Below are 24,026 nucleotides of genomic sequence, written 5' to 3'. Positions count from 1 at the left end.
TGAAAACTACTAGCGCAAGGTCTACTAGGAGCTTAAACTGCCTTTTAGCATTATATTTTCACTGAGTAGTGGAGAGCCCTTGAAGGTGTTTGAGCGGGGAAGTAACTCAGTGAGGCTGGGATGTTAGGAATAGTCATCTGCTGGCTGCTTTGAGAGAAACAAGAAGGAGGCTGAGGCAACAGTCCAAGTGAGAAGAAAGAAGTCACCAGGACAGTAGGGTGGGCAAGGAAAGGAAAAGACAGGAACTAATTTCTGGGACTTGGCTGTGTTAGGAACAAATGCCTAGAAGTCAAAGATTGTGTGTGTGTATTAACTGAAAGCAGATTTGACTTTATTGACCCCTCAATGATCCATAATTGAAGTCCCGTTGATGGAAAGAAGCTGCTTTTGCAGAGCTCTGTGAGGCAGGGCCGCCTTGTCCATCTTGTGTCCCCAGTGCCAGGCACCGTGCTCAAGAAATGTTTGGGGAAGGAATGAACGTAGTGGATTTAGTTGGAGCATGTACTGGTGAAGGTCAGAACTACAGCCTTCAATACTGATTACATCTGAATGTGAAGAAAACAAAGATCCTCACAACTGGACTGGTAAACAACAACATGATAAATGGAGAAGAAATTAAAGTTGCCAGTAATTTGATTCTACTTGGGTCAACAATCAAGGTCCATGGAGACAGCAGTTAAGTAATCAAATGACATATTGCATTGGGCAGATCTACTGCAAAAGACCTCTTTAACGTTTTAAAAAGCAAAGATGCACTTTGATAACTAAGATGTGTCTGACCCAAGCCATGATCTTTTCAGTTGTTTTATATGTGTGTGAAAGTTGGATAATGAAAAAGAAAGACAGAAAAAGAATTAATTGATAGGTTAGAACTGTGGTGTTGGTGAAGAATATCGAACATAACCATGGACTGCCAAAAGAATGAACAAGTCTGTCTTAGAAGAAATACAACCAGAATGTTCCTTAGAAGCAAGATGGAGAGACTTGGACTTGCCTACTTTGGACATGTCATCAGGAAAGACAAATCGCTATGAAAGGACATACTGTTTGATAAAGTAGAGGGCCAAGAACAACGAGGGAAACCCTCAATGAGATGGATTGACACAATCGCAAAAACGGACCCCAGCATACCAACAATCGGGAAGATGGCGCAGGACTGGGCAACGTTTTGTTCTGTTATACGGAGGTTCACCATGAGTCAGAGCTGACTCGATGGCAACTTACAACTGACAGCAGTCACCATGAAGCACTGTGAGGAGGTTAAGGGCCCCCTGACCTGGGTTTGAATCCTAATGCAGCCATCACTAGCTGGATGATCCTCATCTGCAAAAGGAAGGATAATAACGCTCTCTCTTGGGCGGTGATATGGCTATTACATCAGCTGAATGAATTAATGCACAGAAAATGTTTATCACAGCACCCAGTATATATCTGAAGTAACTGCTCTTCAGACATCGGCTGCCGTGGCATGTAGATGTGAGCCTGTGATTGGCAGAAGAGTAATGATGAGTCGTCAGCATGGGGGGTGATAGCCTAGCCTTGGGAGTGCTTGAGATCCTCAGCCTAGGAGTGGAGAGGCTAGGAAGGAAGTAGGGAGTGAGGCAGTTTAGGGAAAGCTCTCAGTAAGGAAGTGAGACGAGGAAGGTGGAAATGGTAAAGGAGAAGAGAGGCCAGGTTGGAGAGGCAGGAGAGGACCCTCTGATCGATGCTGGCTATCCCAGGAAAGGAGAATGCTTCAGGGTAGAAAAGGAAGTAAAAAGGATCAAATGCAGGGAGGTTAGAGAGGGTGAGGACTAAGACTGGACATTGAGTTTGGTTGTTCAGGAAGACACTGACTGACCCTGGCAGAAGTTCCAGTAGAGCCGAAAGCTGTGTTACCTGTGGTTAAGGAGAGCATCAAAGGAAAAAGGGAAGATTCTGTAGGATAAGGCAGAGCTAAATGCCTCAACTGAGGAAGAGCGGCATTTCTGAAATATCTTAAAAAATAGTATCGTTTTAGAGTTTGTACTAGCAAAATAATTGATAGGATGTACATGTAGTAGAAGACCGCCACTGCATAGTTCCATTTTATAATCCCATGAACAGTCCCTGGTGCAGCAGCAGCGCTGGTGCAGTAGCACGTGTAGTAATCAGTGAATAAGGTGTGACATGTAATAAATACCAACTATAATTAATAAAATAAAATCAATTATAACGACACTTAATGAGTATTATGAACCAACACTGTTATAAGTGTTTTGCGTATATTATCTCAATCTTCCCAACAACCTGTGAAGCGTAGGTGTTAGTCTCATTTTATAGCTGAAGGAGGCTAGGTAACTTGCCCAGAGTCACACAGCCAGCTGGTAAGTGGTGGAGCCAGGATGAAACACAGTTTGGCAACAGAGCATGTGCTATTAACAGCTACACTACACCGCTTCCATTTATTTTGCTTCTGAATTACATAAGGACGAGCAAATGTCATTCAGTATCACGCCTGATGAAACAGGAGGTACTAGAGAGGGGACAGTTGAACATGAAAAAAAGGGCTGGTGAGAGCTGGCAGAGCAGCGTTTCAGAGAGGGTGGCTAGGAATGGGACCAAGAGTGCCAGTAGAGAGTCAGTATTGGAAAATAACCCCACTTGCTCTCAGCAGATGAGGAAGAGAGGATTGGCAGAAATACAGAAGAGAGAGACAGAATTTTGCAGGAGAGAGAGGCAGAAAATTTTAGGAAATATTTTGAAGGAGGGAGACTGCCATCCATGATGAGAATTTTCCAGTGGGTTTTTTTTTTTTTTTTTAAATATCTTCCACTGATAGTTTGATTTGACCTAGCCCTATCAGAGAAAAGGGCCTGAATGAGTTGGCATTAGAGTGGGAGGTATTGACCTTGACAGATTCCCAGGGCACCCTTTGGTGGAGCCTTGAAGGTTACACCCTCCAAGGGGAGTGGCTATACTTCGGTCAGCTGCTACTGATTTGAATTGCTACCAGAATGAAGTAGGAAGTTGAAAGAGCAGTCATTTTGTCTTTTTTTCCTCTTTTGAAGATGTCCCAGGCTTAGGAAAGGAAGAGAAACCTAAAGGTGGAAGAGAGAATGAAGGAAGCAGACACGTTTTGAATTTGAGAGGTGCTGAGGGATAGTAGGTGGCGCTTAATTGAGGAAAGTCTATGTGTCCATATTTAGGACTTCCCAGAAATCAGATATGTCATTATGAATAGTGCTTCTCAAACTATCTGTAGGGAAGGGCTCTGGTTACTGTTTTAATGTTGCGGACTGCGATAATTTTGTAAAATCTAGCAAAAAATGAATTACTAGAAAAAGTAGATCCTAAAAACATATAAAAAACACAAACCCAGTTGGTTTTTTATTATTAATTTTCATAGGCACGCAATTGCTCTGTGAAATTGCTAGAAAAAAGTGCTTACTTCCAAGTTTTGTACTTAGCCTCCTTGTGGACTTGTCATAGACTTGGAACAGACAGTGGACCTCACTTTGAAGTACAGGACTGCAAGTTCCCTGAGCTCTTCCCAGAGTACCCAGCCCAGGGCATGGCACATAATAGACACTCAACAAATAAACACTTTACGCAGTCCCTTTAAGAGATGATTTTTTTTTTCTTTGCAGAATAAAGTGAAACTTTTTTTTTTTTAGTATGATAGCAAGTCTCTCAAAAATAAGAAAATTAAAAATTTTTTTTCACCTGGTGGTAGGCAAGTTTACCTTGTTTTGCAACTTTTTTTTTTTGACTTCAGGTTGTGTCGACAGCTAAGGTGTGTGGAGCTGCCCATGAGTCACCCTCAGTGAAGAGGCTCCGCCTGCTTGTTGCTGAAAAGGATTTTTCCTTTAAAGCTGGCCAGTGGTAAGTGGCTTTTCTGTTTCCCAAGTATGTCTGATCAAAGAAGGTGTCATCAGATAGAAGGGACTATTTTTTTCTTCTGGAAAGGACTTCTGTGGCCAGCTGTTGGTACTGAGGTGTAGGAATTCCAGTCCATTTCCATTCAGGGTGAGCCTCTCTTGCCATGGAGACTACAGTTCCTTCCCTGGCCTCAGAGCCCACCTCACCTTGGGTTTGAGCCCTTGGTCCTCTCAGTCAGATATGAAAATTGCTGCCTTGAGTTTTTCAGATTCAAACAAAGCAGCGAATTCTGGTCCATGGAGCTGACAGCTCTAATAATTAGATTCTGCAGGGATGGTTGCTAATAGAATGTGATAAACGTAAGAGTTATGTGTTGCTGCAGATTCATACGTTTTTGAAAGTTAGCCTTCTTTATGTCAAACAGCAAACAAAGCAGTCTGCAGAGAATGACCAGTTGTGTCCTTACAGAGCTGACCATGCTTTCGACTGAATTCCCGTTTCATTTACCATAATTTCTAGCTTCCCTGCATCCCCATACCCTGTCTGGGCTGAGTTTAAATATTTTGCTTAATTTGTTATTAAGATGCCCTAACCAGGCCCAGAACACACACATGAATCATAAGCCTGTCCCATCCAAGAGTCTGAGAACTAATCAGTATGCTGACAGGATAACAGCCCAGCTGTCCCACTGTTCCTCCCAAGGGCCTCGCTGAGCTGCAATTCAAGTTGAATTGTAAACAAAGCAACTTGTGTTTCCTTAGGAAAGGTGTGTTTGGGTGTGCGTGTCCCTTATGTAAATAAAGCATTCATTTCTAAATGAATTTCTGGCATGTCAATCTCAATAGTATTTCTTAGGAGTCACTTGCCTAATTTTGGCAGTCCATCTGGAAATGTGGTTTTGTTAGAAGGAGGATGTGTGATAATAGCAAGAGTTAGCAGTCTTGTGTTAATAGTTTGCCTTTGAATTTAGAACTAGAAAAGAAGATGCTGATTGCAATAATTTGTGTTTCTGGAGCAATTTACTGCAATCTTTGCACATGTGCGGTGATACATATTAAATGCATGTTGGCTAGGGGGACCTTAGGGGGTTGGCATTATAGTTACCCTTCAAAAATGTTGAGCAGTTTTTACACTTAAAAATGGAAACTTTAATTGTAATGATCTGTTTCTCCATATTTCCCTTCTGTGGAAGTGTTTATGTCCTGCACACATTATTGTCTCTGTGTCTTTAACTGATAATTGTGCCAAGACTCTGATCCTGCTTTCCTGATTAGAAAAAGCCTGTGCATTGATTATAGCACTGCTGCCGTGGTGTATCTGCGATTATCTGATAGAAAAATGTTATTATATAGAAACAAGGTCCCACTGTGATTCTGAAGGCAAAATTAAACAGAGTTGGTATTACGATTCCCATAACAGAAAATGGATTTGGTAATTTCACTGATATTAGGCCTGGTTTTCGTATGAGCCTCACAGACTCCTGCTTCAGAGGGCAGACTCGGGGTGGAGGTTGGGGAGTCACTAGGCGGTTAGTCTTAAACTGTCCCTGTCAGATGCTGGTCAGCACTCAGCCCTGGCACCACGGCCCTCCCCTTGGCTTATCGTATGGGGTTGTGAGTTCCTTTGGATATGATCTTATGGTTACAGAATGGCCGTTTTTCTTAGGTTGGAAGTGTCACTCCTTCGGTGCTGTTGGCTAGGATGGCTTGAGTTCTAGGCTATCTCAGATCATCAGCTTGGTGGTGACCTCCTTGTGGCACTCTGGGGAAAAAAGGCAAGTGGCTGCTGCTCAGTGTGTGCAGTTAGGTAGGATTGCTGGCGTGGAGCGCTGCTAGGGACAAAGGAGTGAGGATTGCTGTTGGACTTATCTTTGGGCTGAGGGATTGGGCCAGGATCCCATGTCTCTGAATTCTTGATGAGTAGCTCCCTCTGACATCTGCAGAACTTTGAGGGTGAAGCTCCAGGTCCAACTCCAAATAAATAAATGAATGCTGTCTGTCACTAGCTGGAGCTGTGGCCACAGATCCCCCATGTAGACACCTTTGCCATAGACCACATAGACCCTGTGTTCTCCGTGGGCTTGCAGAGGGAACTGTCTCCTGTACTAGAAAACTCCTTCCGAGAAATCAAGCAATACAATCCAGAAAGAAAGGCCAAAAGAGGAGACCCCTTCAAGAACAGTTCTCACATGAGCGGGTCTAACCCTCTTGGGCTCCTCTCGCCAGTAGGTCCACACCTCGTTCCTGGCTCCTTGGTAAGTCCTGCTCTGGACCAAACCAGAATTCCTCCTCCCTCGGGGTGGAAAGATTGGCATCCCCTCAGGCCTGGAAGGTTTCACCACCAGTCTTTACGCAGTAGGTGACCACCCTGAGTTTCCAGATTCAGTGGTCAGCGTGGAACTCACCTGCCTACTTCCCGTGATGGCCGCGGCTGCTGTTGGGGGAGCCCATCCCGAGAGAGGCTGTAGCCCAGCACTCTGGAGGTAGACTTCCCGGGCTTTAAAACCAAACCTGTTGCCATCAAGTCGATTCTAACTCACAGCGACCATATAGGACAGAGTAGAACTGGCCCGTAGAGTTTCCAGGGAACGCATGGTGGATTTGAACTGCTGACCTTTTGGTTAGCAGCCATAGCACTTAACCCCTACGCCACCAGGGTGCTTGCTTTTCTGTTTGCTAGCTCTCTGATGTGGGCAATTTCCTTTTTTCTCTGGGCTTCAGTTTTCATACCTTTAACATGAGAATAGTAATATTGGTATGTCTTGGGATGTGTAAAATTTTAGCACAGTGCCTAGTGTTAACATTAGTTTTTGTTTTTTGTTATTGTTAATAGGTATTTCACTCAGTTAGGTTATCTGTGCTGGTGAGGCCCATGGACAGATTCCTCTCTTTCATTCCTTGGCCAGTTCCCATGTGATGTAAGCTGTTAGTTTAAAGAGAGGTGGGCCACGGAGGAGTGGGTGAGCACACATCTCCACCATGACTCTGCTGATGCTGGAGTCAGTACCGTGTCCACTCTTGGGCTGTGCACCATGTGCTGCCCTGAGGGCAAGCAAGGCCAAAGCATTTTTTGCAGAGAAAAGGAATCCTTTGTTCTAATCCTTGGTTTTAAGGACTGTATGCCAGATAACATAGGCTTTTATGCTAGAAAGTGACTTCGGAACCTACCGGGCTTGTACTCCTCAGAGGAGGACATCGAAAAGAAACAGGTTAGAGGGACCAAAAAAAAAAAAAAAAAACCGTTGCATCTATTCCAACTCATAGCAACCCCAAAGGACAGAGTAGAACTGCCCCATAGTTTCCAAGGAGCAGCTGATAGATTCAAACTGCCAACCTTTAGGTTAGCAGCCATAGCTGTTAACCACTACGCCACCAGGGTTTCTGGATAGAGGAACAAGATTAGAGAAATAAGACCAAAAAAAAAAAAAAATTTTTTTTTTTTTTTTTTTTTATACCCTCTAGCGGAAACCTTGGTGGTGTAGTGGTTAAGTGCTACGGCTGCTAACCAAAGGGTCTGTACTTCAGATCCACCAGGTGCTCCTTGGAAACTCTATGGGACAGTTCTACTCTGTCCTATAGGGTCGCTATGAATCAGAATCTACTCCACGGCACTGGGTTTGGTTTTTTGGGTTTATACCCTCTAGCAGGGTGGTGCATTGTAAGCAGTAAATAGCCTACAGGGCTGGGGGCTGTGGCCCTGACTCACTAATATAGAAAGCTTTGGAATTCCTTTGTGTCATTCTTCAGGCTGTATCCTCAGCCTCAGCTTACCTGGGGAGTATTATATGTCTTTTTAGACTCAGTTTAAGCAGTATGAAGTCCTCTGAAGTCTTTCTCAATTCCTCAAACTCTGGTAGAAGGAGTTCCTGGGTGGTGCAAACAGTTAATGTATTCAGCTGCTAACCAAGAGATTGGAGGTTTGAGGCTGCCCAGAGGTGCCTCGGAAGAAAGGCCTGGTAACCTAAGTCTGAAATATCAGTCACTGAAAAGCCCATGGAGCACAATTCTACTCTGACACACATGGAGTCCCCATGAATGAGAATCGACTCGACAGCAACCGGTTGGTTTTTCCCCTGCCCCACCCTCCCTACTCTCAGCAGATTTTATCATGTTGTTGCTGTTAGGTGCCATTGAGTCAGTTCTAACTCATAGTGACCCTGTGTACAACAGAAGGAAACATTGCCCAGTCCTGCGCCATCTTCACAATCGTTATACCTGAGCCCATTGTTGCAGCCACTGTGTCAGTCCATCTCTTTGAGGGTCTTCCTCTTTTCCACTGACCCTCTACTTTACCAAGCGTAATGTCCTTCTCCAGGCACTGATCCCTGCTGATAACATGTCCAAAGTATGTGAGATAAGTCCTTGCTTCTAGGGAGCATTCTGCCTGTACTTCTTCCAAGATAGATTTGTTCATTCTTTTGGCAGTCCATGGTATGTTCAGTATTTTTTGCCAACACTGTAGTTCAAAGGCATCAATTCTTCATCAGTCTTCCTTATTCATTGTCCATCTTTTGTATGCATATGAGGCAGTTGGAAACACCATGGCTTGGGTCAGGTGGACCTTAGTCTTTAAAGTGACTTCTTTGCTTTTCAGCACTTTAAAGAAGTCTTTTGCAGCAGATTTGTTCAATGCAGTGTGTCCTTTGATTTCTTGACTGCTGCTTCCCTGGGTGTTGATTGTGGATCCAAGTAAAATGAAATCCTTGACAACGTCAGTCTTTTCTCCATTTATCATGATATTGTTTATTGGTCCAGTTGTGAGGATTTTTGTTTTCCTTATATTGAGATGTTTTTTAGTTTATATTGAGATGTAGCCCATACTGCAGGCTGTAGTCTTTGATCTTCACCAATACATGCTTCAAGTCTTCCTCATTTTCAGCAAGCAAGGTTGTGTCGTTTGCATAACACTGGTTGTTACTGAGTCTTCCTCCAATCCTGATGCCCCGTTTTTCTTTACATAGTCCAGATCCTCAGATTATTTGCTCCGCATACAGATTGAATAAGTATGGTAAAAAGATACAACCCGGACGCACACCTTTCCTGACTTTAAACCCTGCAGGATCCCCTTGTTCTGTTTGAACAACTGCCTATGGATCTATGTACAGGTTCCCCATGAGCACAATTAAGTTTTCTGGAATTCCCATTCTTTGCGATGTTATCCATAACATTGCCTTTGCATAGCCAATAAAACACAGGTAGACATCTTTCTGGTATTCTCTGCTTTCAGCCAGGATCCGTCTGCCATCAGCAATGATATCCCTGGTTCCACGTCCTCTTCTGAATCCGGCCTGAATTCCTGGCAGTTCCCTGTTGATGTACTGCCGCAGCTGCTTTGGAATGATCTTCAGCAAAATTTTACTTGCATGTGATATTAATGACATTGTTGAATGATTCACACTTTTATTGGATCACCTTTCTTTGAAATAGTAAGTATGGATCTCTTCTAGTTGGTTGGCCAGGTAGCTGTCTTCAGAATTTCTTGGCATAGACGAGTGAGTACTTCCAGTGCGGCACCCGTGTGTTGACACATCTCAGTTGGCATTGCATCAATTCCCTGGAGCCTTGTATTTCACCAGAGCCTCTTTCTTCAGTACCGTGGGTTCCTGATCATATGCTGCCTTCTGAAATGGTTGAACATTGGCCAGTTTTTTTGGCATAGCGACTCTGTGTATTCCTTCCATCTTCTTTTGTTGCTAACTGTGTCGTTTTAATATTTTCACTGTAGGATCTTTCAGTATTGCAACTCAAGGCTTGAATTTTCCTTCAGCTCTTTTGGCTTGAGAAGTGCCGAGCGTGTTCTTCCCTTTTGGTTTTCTAACTCCAGGTCTTTGCACACATCATGATAATACTTCCCTTTGTCTTCTTGAGCCCCCCCTTTGAAATCTTCTGTTCAAATGTTTTACTTCATCATTTCTTCTGTTACTTTAGCTACTTGACATTTAAGAGTAAGTTTCAGAGTCTCTTTTGACATCCATTTTTCTTTCTTTCCTGTCTTTTTAATGACCTCTTGCTTGCTTCATGTATGATGCCCTTGATGTCATTCCACAACTCATCTGGTCTTCAGTCATTAGTGTTCAGCGTGCCAAATCTATTCTTGAGATGGTCTCTAAATTCAGGTAGGATATACTCAAGGTCATTCTTTTGCTCTCGTGGACTTGTTCTAATTTTCTTCAGCATCAGCTTGGACTTGCATGTGAGCAGTTGATGGCCTGTTCCACACTTGGCCCCTGGCCTTGTTCTGACTGATGATGTTGAGGTTTTCCATGGTCTCTTTGTACAAATGTAGTTGATTTGATTCCTGTGTATTCCATCTGGCGAGGTCCACGTGTATAGTCGCTGTTTATGTTGCAGAGGTGTTTGCAATGAAGAAGTCGTTGGTCTTGCACAATTCCGTCATGCGATCTCCGGCATCATTTCTATCACCAAGGCCATATTTTCCAACTACCGATCCTTCTTTGTTTCCAACTTTTGCATTCCAGTCACCAGTACTTATCAATACATCCTGATTGCACATTTGATCAATTTCAGACTGCAAGAAGTTGTAGATTTTATATAGATCGTCAAATTGTATTTATCTGTTAATTTCCCTCGCATTAGACTGAGCTTATTGAGAGCAGGAACCAAGACACACTTGCATCTTTGTACCTCTCACTACTTCCACAGTGCCTGTACATGGTAGGCATGTGCTCTGTATAGAGTTTGCACAAGTGAATGACTGAGGGACTCTGAGTACTGTAGCCAAGGATTAAAGCATGTGGGATCTCATGGTATAGCATCATCATTCAACCTCAGTTTGCATGTCTGCCACGTGCTGGGGCACTGGGGCTACATCTGTAGATGGGACAGAGATGTTTTGTATGGATGTGTCTGCTTCACTATGGACCTAGGCTCCTACTCACAGTTCTGCATATTCTCACTTCATCTGGGGTATAGTAGGTGCCTCAGCTCAGGGCTCCAAGAACACTAATGCTGCAAAGGGCCTTTTTAAAGTTGTGTGTGTGTATGTGTTTAACCTTAACTCCTTCTTGGAGAGCTGTTTTATTAAATATGTATCATGCATATTTTCTTAAATTCATTCAGATAGGGTATTTATGTTATTTGAATCGTGCTGTTTCTCTTAGTGAGGGATTCCCTTATTCCAAAGGTAGCTTTACACTTAGTAAAGGAAAGATCTGTACGCTTGCCTGAAAGAATGTTCTTTCTCGGCATTGTATCAGCAGAGGGTGCTAGAGTTCAGGGGATGAAGCAGAAATATAGTAGTTCATTGATTGATTTATTTTTTAAACATGGAAACAGTGGAGGTGCTCTGTACCTCCTGTTTTATCAGAGAGTGACAGTGTTAATGTTAATAGTCTGTTTTAAAATTTTATCTTGTCTGAAATTAAAGGGCAATTAAAGTATTCATGGAAAAGTGTCAAGTGAAAAATAGTCAGAAATAGGCTAGGGACCTGTCTTAGGCTGGGTTCTATAGAAGAGCAAAACTAGTGGTGAGTATATATATAGAGAGAGATTTATTCAAGGAAATGGCTCACACATTTGTAGAGGCTGGCAAGTCCCAAATCCGTGGAACATCAGGGTGGAGGTTTCTTCTGACTCACATGGTTATAGGGGCTGACGAACCCAAAATCGGTAGGTTGGACAACAGACTGCTGGCTCATATCCCAAGAACGGAGGTCAGAGGATGACGAGTTGGATGCAGGATCCAGAGAGGGCGAGCTTTGCCAGAACATCCATGTATTTTGAATTAGGCCACACCCCCAAGGAAACTCCTCTTTCAACTGATTGGCTGCTCACATCAGATCACAAAATGGAGGATGATTATATAATGTCTGCCAAACCACTGAGAATTCATGGCGTAGCCAAGTTGACACATAACCTTAACTGTCACAGGACTCTTCTGGAGTGCTGCAATCCGTAACTGGCCTTTTTTTTAAACACTGTTAAAAAAAGGGTTGGCTACTTCAGGCCATAGATTAGATAGTTCAAATCAGTAGAGAACATCTTGTGCTTTTCCTGTAAGACTGTGGGTAGGAAAACAACTGGAGAAAATGATCCTTTTTTGCGCTTTGATGGCAGACACACACCTGGAGTGGATATTTGAGTTTCCTAGATATGAAGATGAGAATTTTTTGTGGTCCTAGAGTCTAATAATTTTTCTTTCCTTGGTATGTGACTGGGTTTGTTGCAATTCCTAGAATCGCCATCAAGGATTGATGAAGACTTGAAATTATAGGGTTGCTATGAGTTATGAGTTGGAATCAACTCGATAGCAACTGTTTTTTTTTTTTTTGGTTTTGAAACCAAACATTCTACACTACAGGAGTGTGGTTAAAAGAAAGAAGGAAACAGGATGAGACTTTAGGAACCTAGAAGGCCACATCAGCCTGTTCAATTTGGTGACTGCCAGTGACAGAGTATTGTTGTCCTTCCTCTCCCCCGACTCCCTTATTTGCACTTCTTTCTTTTAAATAGTTTTAAAGTGCTCAGCTGCTAACTGAAAGGTTGGTGGTTCTAACCCACCGATCACTCTTCAGGAGAAATATGTGGCAGTCTGCTTCCATAAAGATTACAGCCTTGGAAACCCTATGGAACAGTTCTGCTCTGTCCTGAAGGGTTGCTATGAGTCGGAAATGACTCGAAGGCAATGGGTTATGAGATTAAGATATAATGCACATATCATAAAATTGACATATTTAAGGTGTACAATTCAGTACAATCAAATTTTGGAGCATTTTCATCATTCTGTAAAGAAACCCTGTACCCATTATCGGTAACTCCTTACCTCCTCACCTTTAGGCAACTAGTCTACTTTATGTCTCTATAGATTTGCCTGTTCTGGAAATTTCATATAAATGAAATCATACAATACGTGCCCTTTTTTGCAACTGGCTTGTTTTACTTAATACAGTGTTTTAAAGGTTCATCTGTGTTGTAGCATGTATCAGTATTTCATTCCATTGTGTGTATATACCTCATTTGTTTATCCGTTCTTCAGCTGATGGACATTTAGGCTGCTTCCACTTTTTGATTCTTATATCAGTAATGCTGCTGTGAACATTTGCATACACGTCTTTGAGTACACATAGGTTTTCATTTTTCTTGAGTGTATACCTAGGTGTGGAATTTCTGGTAACTATGTTTTTTTTTTTTTTAATAGAACTTTACATGAAGGTTTATAGAACAAACTAGTTTCTCATCAAACAGTACACACATTGTATGACATTGGTTAACAACCCCACGACATTTCAACACTCTCCCTTCTCAACCCTGGGTTCCCTATTACCAGCTATCCTATTCCCTCCTACCTTCCAGTCCAGGTGCACCCCTTTAGTCTTGTTTTGTTCCATGGGACTGTTCAATCTTTGGCTGAAGGGTGAACCTCAAGAGTGCCCTCATTACTGAGCTGAAAGGGTGTCCGGGAGCCCTACTCTCAGGGTCTCTCCAGTATCTGTCAGGCCAGCAAGTCTGGTCTTTCTTTTTGAGTTGGAATTTTGTTCTACATTTTTCTCCAGCTCTGTCTGGGACCCTCGATTGTGATCCCTATCAGAGCAGTCAGTGGTGGTAGCCAGGCACTATCTAGTTGTTCTGGTAACTATCTTTAACCTTCTCAGATATTGCCAAACTGTTTTCCAAACTGCCTGCACCATTTTACGTTCCCACCAGCAGTGTATGAAGGTTTTAATTCCTTCACATCTTCGCCAACACTTGCTGTTGTTTCTACCATTCTAGTGGGTATGAAATAGTAGCTTGTTGTGGTTTCGATTTGCATTTCCATAATAATTAATGATGTTGAACATCTCTTCTGCTTATTGGCCATTTATATATCTATCTTCTTTTGAGAAATGTCTGTTCACATCCATTGCCTTTTTATTATTGAAGATAAAAGAGTTTTTTATATAGTGTAGGTATAAGTCCCTCACCAAATACATGGTTTGCAAATATTTTACCGTTCTGTGGGTGTCTTTTCACTTTCTTGGTGGTGTCATTTGCAGCACAAAGTTTTTAATATTGATGAAATCTGGTTTCTCTATTTTTTTTTTTTGTGTCACTTATCCTTTTGGTGTCATATCTAAGAAACTATTGATAACACAAAGTCAGGAAGATTTACTCCTGTTTTTTTCTTAGTTTATAGTAGTTTTAGCTCTTGTATTTAAGTGTATGATCTACTTTGAGTTACTTTTTTATGTGATAATGAGGTACGGGTCCATCTTCATTCTTACGCACATGGATATTCAGTTATCCCAGCACCGTTTGTTGAAAAGATTGTTCTTCTCTCATTGAATTAACTTTGCATCTTTGTTGAAAATCAATTGACCATAAATGTGTCAGGGTTTATTTCTGAACTCTCAGTTCTATTCCATTGGTCTGTGTGTCTGCCCTTATGCCGGTATCACAGTGTTTTGATTACTGTAGCTCTTCAGTAAGTTTTGAAGTCAGGAAGCGTGAGTCCTCTAAGCTTGTTCTTCTTCAGGGTTATTTTGACAGTTCTAAACGCGTGCCATCGAGTCCCTTAAATTTCCATATGAATTTTAGGATCAATTTGTCAGTTTCTGTAAAGAAGGCAACTGGGATTTTGATAGGTATTGACTGAATCTATAGATCCCTTTGGGAAATATTGCCATCTTCCAATACTGTCTTCCAATCCAGGAACATGGGATGTTTTTCCATTTATTTATATCACCTGTAATTTTTTTCACCAATGTTTCATAGTTTTCAGTTTATAAGTCTTATGCTTCTTTTGTCAAATTTATGCCTAAGTATTTAATTCTTTTTTTAGGCTATTTGAAGTAGAATTGCTTTCTTAATTTCATTTTTGAATTGTGCATTGATAGTTTGTAGAAGTGCAATTAATTTTGTGTATTGATCTTGTGTCCTGCAACCTTGCTGAACTAGTTTATTAGTTCTAATAGTTTTTTAGCATATTCCTTAGATTTTTCGCTGTGTAAGATTATGTGATCTGCATATACAGATTGTTTACTTCTTCCTTTCCAATGTGGATACCTTTTATTTCTTCTTCTCACCTAATTGCCATGGCTAGAACCTCCAGTACATTGTCGAATAGAAGTGGCAAAAACAGACATTCTTGTCTTGTTCCTGTTCATAGGAAGAAAGCATTCGATTTTTTACCATGAAGTATGTCAGCAGTGGGTTTTTCATAGGTGCCTTTTATCAGGTTGAGGAAGTTCCTGTTCCTTACTGGTGTTGAATTTTGTCAAATGCTTTTTTTGCATCTATTGAGAGGATCATGTGGTTTGGCCTTTATGCAATTAATACAGTGTTTACGTGGATTGGTTTTCAGATGGGAAGCCGACCTTGGCGTTCCTGAGCCTTTTATGTCTCTATCCATAAGGAATATTGGTCTGTAGTCTTCTCTTTTGGGAAGCCTTTGCCTGGTTTTGGTATCAGGGTAATACTGCCTCATAGAATGAGTTAGGAAGCATTACTTCCTCTTCTGTTTTTTGGAAGAGCTTGGGAAGGATTAATATTAATTTCTTAAATATTTGGTAGAATTCACCAGTGAACTCATTTAGGCCTGTGCTTTTTTTTATGGGAAGTTTTAAAATTATGAATTCAATCCTTTTACCACCTATAGGTCTATTCAAGTTTTCTCTTTCATCTTGAGTTAATGTTGCTAGTTTGTGTCTTTCTTGGAATGTGTCCATTTTATCTAAGTTATCTACTGTGTTGACATACAGTTGTTTATAGAAGTCCCTTAAAATCTTTTTTATTTTTTAAATTTGATAGTGATGGCTGTTCTTTCATTCCTGATTTTAGTAATTTGTCTGTCTTTTTTTCTTGATGAGCCTAACTAAAAAAAAAAAAAAAAAGGTTTGTCAATTTTGTTTAACAAGTTGCCTGTTTTTAAAATTGCTTCACCAGTAATCATTTATTTGCCTTTTCTTTTAGGGTTGATTTCTTTATCCCAGGAGTCTCTGTGGTTGGTGGGTTCTCAATATGCTCTAGCCCCAGACTGCTAGAACAAGAGAGAATAATAGAATTGGCAGTGAAATACACAAACCACCCTCCTGCCCTCTGGATTCACAATCAGGTGAGCAAACTGCCTGCTTAGACTCGGAGATCTGGCCATCTCTGCGTCCCACAAAATCTGTGCTCAGCTCACTTGATCCACCTGAGAAACCTAGGCTTGAGTGAAAAGGCTACGTGTTCACAAATCGCTCCCTACATCCAGATTCCAGAAGAGTCAAAGAAGCAGAATCTTTTTGATATATTAAGGATGACTTATAGGTAATGTGGGATCTGGAACTGTCTTCTGGATCACCAGAATTAAATAGAATTAAAGCATTTTATGTTATATGCGAGTTTTTAAAAATTGGCCCTTTGTAGGTCATGTAAATGGTAAATCTATAAATCAGATTATTTCATCCTAGCAATCCTAAGTGAAGGGAATTAAATTACCATTCTGTCATTATTTTGCATGGGAGTATCTCTGATTCCATAGTACTACTGGAGCCTGGAGCTAAGCACTGCTAAATCTGTGATGTCGTTGCCTGTCCATTTTAGTCCCTGGAGAGCACTCTGTGAGGGATTCTGAGAGGGAATCCGCATTTACTGCTGCTCATAACTCACGCTTCACCTCAGATCACAGCACAACTGTAGACAGGCAGCCTGTCATCACCCACCAGAACTAGAATAACAAAGAATGGGCTCAGAACATTCTGCTTGGAGACCTTTCCTTCCTTTTTACCGCCATCCCTTTCACTTCTGGAGTATGTCTTCTGTATCTACCAGTGACCTCCGCTCCATCCCAGGCATTTCTTATCGTCTTTACCAAGAAGGCATGAACCATTACCAATATGGCTTCGTGAACTCAGCATTTTTCTGTTCTTTTCCTGGAAATCATACCAAATCAACAAAAGAAAACAGAAAACAGAAACTTCAGTTTTTATTTTAGGCAGAACTCGGAAACAGATGCCAGTGTTCCAGGGAATAGTTGTGCTTATGTAGGAGCCACTTGGTAATAAGTACGGGAGAAAGCCCAGTAGTAGCAGATCTCAGCACAGGTGAGAATACATCCTGGCGGCTGGGGGACAAAAACTGTAGCGCTGATCCGCAAAAGAGGGTGTGGAAACAGGGCTGAATGAGTGGCCACAGATGTCCCACCTCAGCGTGGTTAGGTTCCCTCAGGAGACAGTGTCCACGAAGAATCACACAGACAGGCCGTGCTTGTGGGAAGCAATATGTCTTCATAGTGGCTGAAGAGAACTTTTGTGTTACGAAAACCAGCAAGCTCAGGACACTATTCTGACCCGTCCCCGCCCCCGCCCCCCTCCCTTCATATGGAATCTTCTTGCAAATAGTTGGTCCAAAAAAAAAACAAAACTTATCTCAATCTCATGAAAGAAGACTCAAATAAATGGATCTTGCCTGTGTTCATAGATTGAAAGTCTCATAGTAAAGAAGTGAGTTATCCTCAAGTTGATTGATGGATTTAACATAACACTAATCAAAATCTCAGCAGTAGTCTTTGTACATGTACAAAAACCATGTAGATAAGATGATTCTAAAATTTATGTGGAAAGGTAAAGGAACTGAAAAGCTAAAACAATTTGAAAAATTGGGAGGACTCACATTACTCAATTTTAAGACCTTAAAACAAAGCTACAGTAATCAAAACCGTGGTACTGGTGAAGGGATAGACACCTGGATCAGTGGAACAGAGTAAGAGTTCAGAAATAAATCAACAAAAATATGGCAGTTTGATTTTTGACAGAGGTGCTAAAGAAAATTAATGGAAAAAAAATAGCCATTTTAACAGATAATATTGGAACAATTGTACATCCAAAAGCAAAATAAAGAACTTAGACCTAAATCTCATGCTGTATACAAAAACTAACTCAAAATGGACCACAGATCTAAATGTAAAGTGTGAAACTAGAAATGTTTAAAAGAAGACAGAAAATCTTCACAACTGGGGCTAGACAAAGAGTTCTTATACACGACACCAGAAGCAAGAGCCATAAAAGAAAAATTGATACATAGGACTTCATCAAAGTTAAAAACTTTTGCTCTCCAGAAGACACTGTTAACCCAGCCTAAGACAGCTGTAGTTACATGGATCCATGTATGTTTTAAAAATTAGTGAAATTGTACACCAAAGGAAAAAAGTCAATTTTACTGTATTTTAATAAAAATTTTAAAAATCTGTAGGAGTATATATAAAAAAAAATTCTTCTTGTACTGTACTTGTCAAGGTGTATTTGTTCAGGATAACCCCTGGGTGGTTACCTTGGCATCTCCATTTTAAATATAGCCTGTCACATTTTTACCCTCCAACCTTCTGAGTCTCTCCTTAGGTATGACCTCAGCTGCCTCATTCCTTTTTAGACTCTATGTGGATTTTCTACCCATTACTGTCTCTAGACTGTTTTCTGAGTCTCTAAAACATGCGGTTTGGGCTGGGACAGTGAGGTGTCCACATGCCCCGCGCTCAGCCTTCAGCACAGGTTCAAGTGAGCCTAGCCATCACATCTCTACTGCCACGAGCCCTCTTCAGCTGCCCTCAGCCTCCCACATGACCTGACCTGGTCCTGGTCCACAGCTCCCTGCTTGGTTTCATGCCTCATTGGCATTTCAATGAAGGAATTATTCTTAAAAGCTGTAGAAAATCTCAAAGTGGCGTTGCTTGAATGCACATACTAATTGTAGTGCCTGCGCTACACTGCCCAGTGGGAGTTGCCAACAGCCTTTATGAAGTCAGATTTTTCTTGGAACCATTCTCAGGTGGCTATTTTCCTCCTGAGGATTTGTCTTATTAAGCTATTAGAGTGGACAAAGGAGACACGTGAGCAGCCGGGTGGCAGCAGGCTGCTCTGTTGGTTCACGGAATAAAATGCCATAAACTTCTTCCTTTACTTTATCTGCTTTGGCTCAAGCTCCTGCCAGGGTAAAGGGTTGTAGACAGCTATTGTGTGCTGGCCTGCAGTCACTGTGGAAAGGTTGTTTGTTTCACAAGTAGAAAATCTATACTCAGATTAGATACATTGCTGTGTAATTGGAGGTAATGTCCTTCTAGTCACTTATACATTATACTGTGCAGTAGTTTGAGCTGTGTCTTCATGCTGCCCTGGTAGTTTTATTGATCAACAAAAGACAAAGGTGGCTTTTGATTCTTTCCAGATGCTAGCGAATTTGAAGATAGATCTACGGAAGATTATTTTGTCGCTAAGGAAACGACAGGCTTCTTGAGTATTATCTTTCCCTGAGGCACATTTTCTTGCCAACTTTAGGGTTGAAAATACTCTGGTTTCTAAAAACAATAACCTTAAGGCCTCCATTGTTGTCATTCCTGAGCATGCCAGAGATGACCACTGGAGAAAATTATTTCTCTCTCATTTCTCAGTCTCTTAGATTCTTATAGATGGAGAAGTGTAGGCAAACGAGAGAGGGCAGGAGAGGATACAGGGAGGTTAAATCCATTGTCAGGGTTAGGCAGAGCTTCTTGTATCTTAGATTCTATTTCAGAGACTTGAAAGGAAGGAACGTTTTAAGACACTTTGGTAGCCAGTGTAGCAATTCCTAGATTTTAGTTATTCCTAACAGAATGCCCCTGCTGCTAATTTCTTTTGTCAAAAATGAAAAACCAGTTACCCATCCTTCATTGTAAAAATCTCCTATGTATTTTTCCCTCAGAAAAAGGATTTTCATTTACTTATTAGCAGTTCTTTAACAAAAGAGGCTTGTTTTGTGAATTCGTGTAACTTTTCTTTCTTTCTTAGATTTTCTCTCAGTATAACTCTTCTTTCAAGTTGTAGAGCCCCAGATGAAATTCATGTCAAAAAGTACTTCCTGTTCACTTGTCATGTGGGGTGCCAAGGTGCAGAGGTTAAGGCCTTGGCCCACAAAAGCCTGTGATACATTGTAACTTCCTAGGAAGGAGTTTATTGAGTTGATTTGTGTCAGGAACAATGGAATCAAACTTACATCCTTAATATTCCTGGATTCCGTTTTTAGTGACAGGGAAGAAGGAAGCAGGCACCCTCAGTGCTTTTTCTTCCATGACAGTTGCAGTGACCAAAATACTCTGTTGTATAGAGCTTTCTGTTGGCAAGAGCTTCCCCTTCTCCCCCACAGTGTGCCATTTGATGCCCGCAACAGCACTCTGAGGTAAGCAGGACAGGTGCTGTTACTCATTTTACAGACGTGGCAGCAGAGGTTCCGAGAAATTAAGGAACTTGCTGGATTTCATAGGGATAATTAGTAATGGAGCTATGATTAAAATTGTCTTTTGGCTCCTGGATTAGTAGTGCCTTTTCCTCCAAACTAGGGGTTCTTAACTCTGTTAGATCCAGTGCTCCTCTTTAGAACTATCCTGAAATGAAATTCATAGTTAACGTAACAAATACCAAAACCGTAAATGCTTTTTCCCTGGGAGATAGACACAATACTTGCACCCTAGCATGGAGCTCCCGTGGCCTGTTGTTGCTGCCCCGGGGTGGCTCGCGGCGTTGTAGTGCTTATCTCAGCCTGAGAACAGGTCTGCTGTGAGGTTGCGGCGGGGGATCAGGAGGGGTTCAGGTGCTCACACTCCTCAGCCTTAAGGAGCCCAGGCAGCCACAGTGTAGGACACTTGCCCACGCTGCCTCTCAGCTCCCACAGCATCCGTGGCTTTTATCAGAACACAGGAGCACCACTCAGATAAAGGAAAGCCATACTTCAGAGCCGTCCCCTGCCAGAGTCTGTTGCTTCTTTCAGCAACCCAGTTCATTACCCAAGGAGTTAACGAACGGCGGAATCACTGAAGCGCGTCTCCTTCTGTCAGTACTGTGGTGGCAGTGCAGTGTGGATCAGGAAGGTGGGGAAGCAAATGGCCTGTATAGTAGACAAGTAGAATCAATTCACCGGGCCCAGGGACAATGGGGAGCAGGGTGTAAAAACAGCCCTAAAGCCTAAATACTGATAAAAATGCAGGAGGTAGACCCATTATTAAAGAATCATATTTGGTTGATGATATGCACTGTGGAGAAAAGACTAAGGGATCTTTTCTTTCCTGCCTTAGTGTGCACTTGACTCTGAAGTGGCCCTGAGAGTGGGTGGAGAGTTCTTCTTTGACCCTCAGCCCACAGATGCTTCTAGAAACCTCGTGTTGATTGCAGGAGGTGTAGGAATTAACCCCCTGCTTTCCATCCTGCGGCACGCAGCAGATCTCCTCAGAGAGCGGGCTAACAAAGGAAGTGGATACGAGATAGGAACAATAAAACTATTCTACAGTGCCAGAAACACCAGCGAACTCCTGTTTAAGGTAAGGAGGGGAATGTATGTTTCATAGCTTGCTGTAAGCAGACTTGTATAACGGTATTAACTGTCCACAAAACTTTTTCATGTCAGCTCTGTTTTCTTTTTAATCAAGCGTTGTTTCTCTTAACGGTGCTTAATCATGTTCAAATAAGAATTACCCATCACATCTTACATAGGACAATTAAAAGAGCTCGTGGTGAGGAGGCTTGCAGCCAAGTGACAGGATAGGGTGGACTCGGTGGGCTTGAACCTGGAGGTGTAGGAACAGAAAACTCACCGTGGCCCTGAGATTCCCTGAAGACTCAGGACAACTACTGGTGGGCTCCTTTGTCCCAGGAGTAGGTGAGATGTGGAGAGTTTGGACCCAGCTGGGTAAATGAAACCCCCCTCAGCTGCATCTGCTGAAACTAAGTACTTTTGATGGAGAAGGTTTTCACTCTGGATTGCTTTGCAGCTGCAAGAACAGGAACAAAAGAACAGAAACAGTAAAAAGACCACTGTGGTCAGTGAAACCGCTGCTGAATTGCTAACGCTTAAGAAAAAGGAAAAAAGAAAAATCTCCCGGAGAGTTAGTAATATGCTTGTTAGCATATTCAGATTTCAATTAAAACCAAATAGCCCTCAGTGCTCTGAATGCTGTGGCCTGCGAAGCTGCAGACGGTCTCTAAGTAGAGAGCAAGAGTGGCAGACGGATGCTGAATGGGAGTTGAGGTTCGGCGTCAGTGGTTGTGCACATCTGTTTTGATTCTTTTAAATTGTAGTGTGACCAAATATGTTTGACATTCCAGAAAAATATTCTCGATTTAGTAAATGAATTTCCTGAGAAGATCGCATGCAGTTTGCATGTTACGAAACAGACTACACAAATCAGCGCAGAACTCCAGCCATACATCACGGGTGAGTCCCCTACAGATACTTTATCCATCTCCATGCAGTTATTTGGTGGACATGCCAGTTGGTTGAGTTTAGATGGTTTATTTTATTTTATTTTTTTTATTGTTGGGAGTTGCTGGCTGGGAATGTTACTACCTGGGAAATTGAGAGATGATTCATCATGGAAAAATAGAGGTTTAGTGGGATTTACTTATTATATACACATTTTCTCTGCTTATATTAAGATTTTATTTTTCTCATTTTTTAAGGGGCCTTTGTGTCATCACGGAAACCCTGGTGGCATAGTGGTTAAATCCTACGGCTGCTAACCAAAGGGCTGGCAGTTCGAATCTGCCAGGTGCTCCTTGGAAACTCTATGGGGCAGTTCTACTCTGTCCTATAGGGTCGCTATGAGTCAGAATTGACTCGACGACACTGGGTTTGGGTTTTGGCTGGTTGTGTCATCACTGTAGTGTGTGTACAGAGAATGTGTGGTTTCACCTTAGCTGAATCGATTCCATTTACCATTGATGATAATTTAAATTGCTCGTGGTTTCCCCTGCTTCCAATTTTACAAAACTGTTTGTTTACTTTGTTGAAGGCAGTTTTGAATCTCCACCAAAGATCAGCATGCTCTCTGGCCTTCTGAAGAGTATATTGGGATTAGCTTCCCACTTTCTTGCCGTAGGTTTAGGAAACCTGGGAATGAACTCTCCACCTGGGTCTTGGCTCCGTGCGCTAACACGGGTGCCAACAGGAGCCATCCTGTGAACGGTTCAAAACTAGACTCACTCAGTTTGAGTTACTTATAAAAATATATACTGTTGCTGAGTTGTGGTTAGTTCTCCCTCCTGTCAGAATACAAACATGTCTGGCTTAATTTGGTGTTTATTCTGTTTTTTGGTAGAAGGAAGAATAATGGAGAAGGAGATAAGAGATCATATTTCAAAAGAGACTTTGTTCTATATATGTGGCCCACCTCCAATGACGGACTGTTTCTCCAGGCAACTAGAAAACAGCCATGTTCCCAAAGAACACATCTGCTTTGAGAAGTGGTGGTAGCGAATGGGAAGAGGCAGAAAAGAGAAAGATGTGTGATCTACTTAGGACAGTAACAGATATTAAACTATTTGGGGCAAGAAAAATTTACCTGTATTTGAGTTGTCTTATTTTTTAAGGCTGTGAACCAAGTGACCAAATGAAGAATAAAAGAAAAAGTTAGCCGACAGACTTGAAAGATCAACCTTTTATAAAGACTGAATTGATTAAACTATTTTTTACTGTATTCACTTTCTTTTATTAATAACTTCCATTATCTCATGATATACCATGAATTGGTCAATATAGATTTTTCTTGCCCTGAGGGGGAAAAATCATGTGAAAATGTGGTTTGTATGTGAAATATAGGCTCTCTTTAAATTATTTGACAGCAACTTGTATATCTTATGTTCAATAAAATCTTTTAAACACATTCTCAATAGTTTTACTTTGAAAATTCTTTATAATTCAATGTCTTAGTTTACCTTAGCATGGCTTGTAGCCTTACTCCTTTGGACCGTCCAAGTTAGGCTTCAAAATGGAAAATTAGGAAAACTGGTTTCGGGAATTGAATAGCCACCATATTTGCTTTCTTAATAATGAATATCGTTGGTATGTATTCCGAATAATTTCTTCTCAAAGGAAACCCTTCCTGTGTCGTGGCTGCCTGCCTTAACGCTATAGGAGACGGGTTCCTGTTTGGGACAAAGGTGTTGGCGACTCTTGTGCTCCGTGTTGAATCTGCCTTCAGTGGCCTAACTGGCTGGCTGTAGAAATGTTCTTACGATTGATCAGGGGATACAGAGCTGTTTCCAATTCCTGCTTTTCTGCGTTTATTTCATTTCTTTACAGGGTTGTTGCTGGCACCAGCAGCTGCTTGACATACATTTATTGAATGACTGAAAGAAAGCAACTAACGTCTAATTCCTTACTAAGTCTGGGGTGGAGGGATGGCAGTCCCCGGAGTGGGTAGAGAATGGGGGAGCCTCACTCCAAGGATGCTTCAGTGAAACTGGTGGA

The 24,026-nt window shown here is 41.7% G+C and overlaps 1 protein-coding gene across 1 annotated transcript in view; it reads left to right on the top strand.

The window, feature by feature from the left end:
• OXNAD1 (oxidoreductase NAD binding domain containing 1) overlaps nucleotides 1–23,439 on the top strand; it is a 41,735-nt gene extending 18,296 nt beyond the window's left edge. The window contains exons 5-9 of the mRNA XM_049870695.1: nucleotides 3,737–3,843; nucleotides 15,747–15,888; nucleotides 20,857–21,099; nucleotides 21,884–21,992; nucleotides 22,876–23,439. Coding sequence (XP_049726652.1) covers nucleotides 3,737–3,843; nucleotides 15,747–15,888; nucleotides 20,857–21,099; nucleotides 21,884–21,992; nucleotides 22,876–23,030 — 756 coding nt within the window. The 3' untranslated portion in view covers nucleotides 23,031–23,439. The remainder of the gene's footprint in view (nucleotides 1–3,736; nucleotides 3,844–15,746; nucleotides 15,889–20,856; nucleotides 21,100–21,883; nucleotides 21,993–22,875) is intronic.
• The last annotated feature ends 587 nt before the right edge of the window (nucleotides 23,440–24,026 follow it).

This window comes from Elephas maximus, chromosome 27 (assembly GCF_024166365.1).
Source record: "Elephas maximus indicus isolate mEleMax1 chromosome 27, mEleMax1 primary haplotype, whole genome shotgun sequence".
NCBI lineage: Eukaryota > Metazoa > Chordata > Mammalia > Proboscidea > Elephantidae > Elephas > Elephas maximus.
The sequence above is the reverse complement of the archived record's forward strand: the minus strand, read 5'-3'. Positions and strand labels throughout refer to the sequence as shown.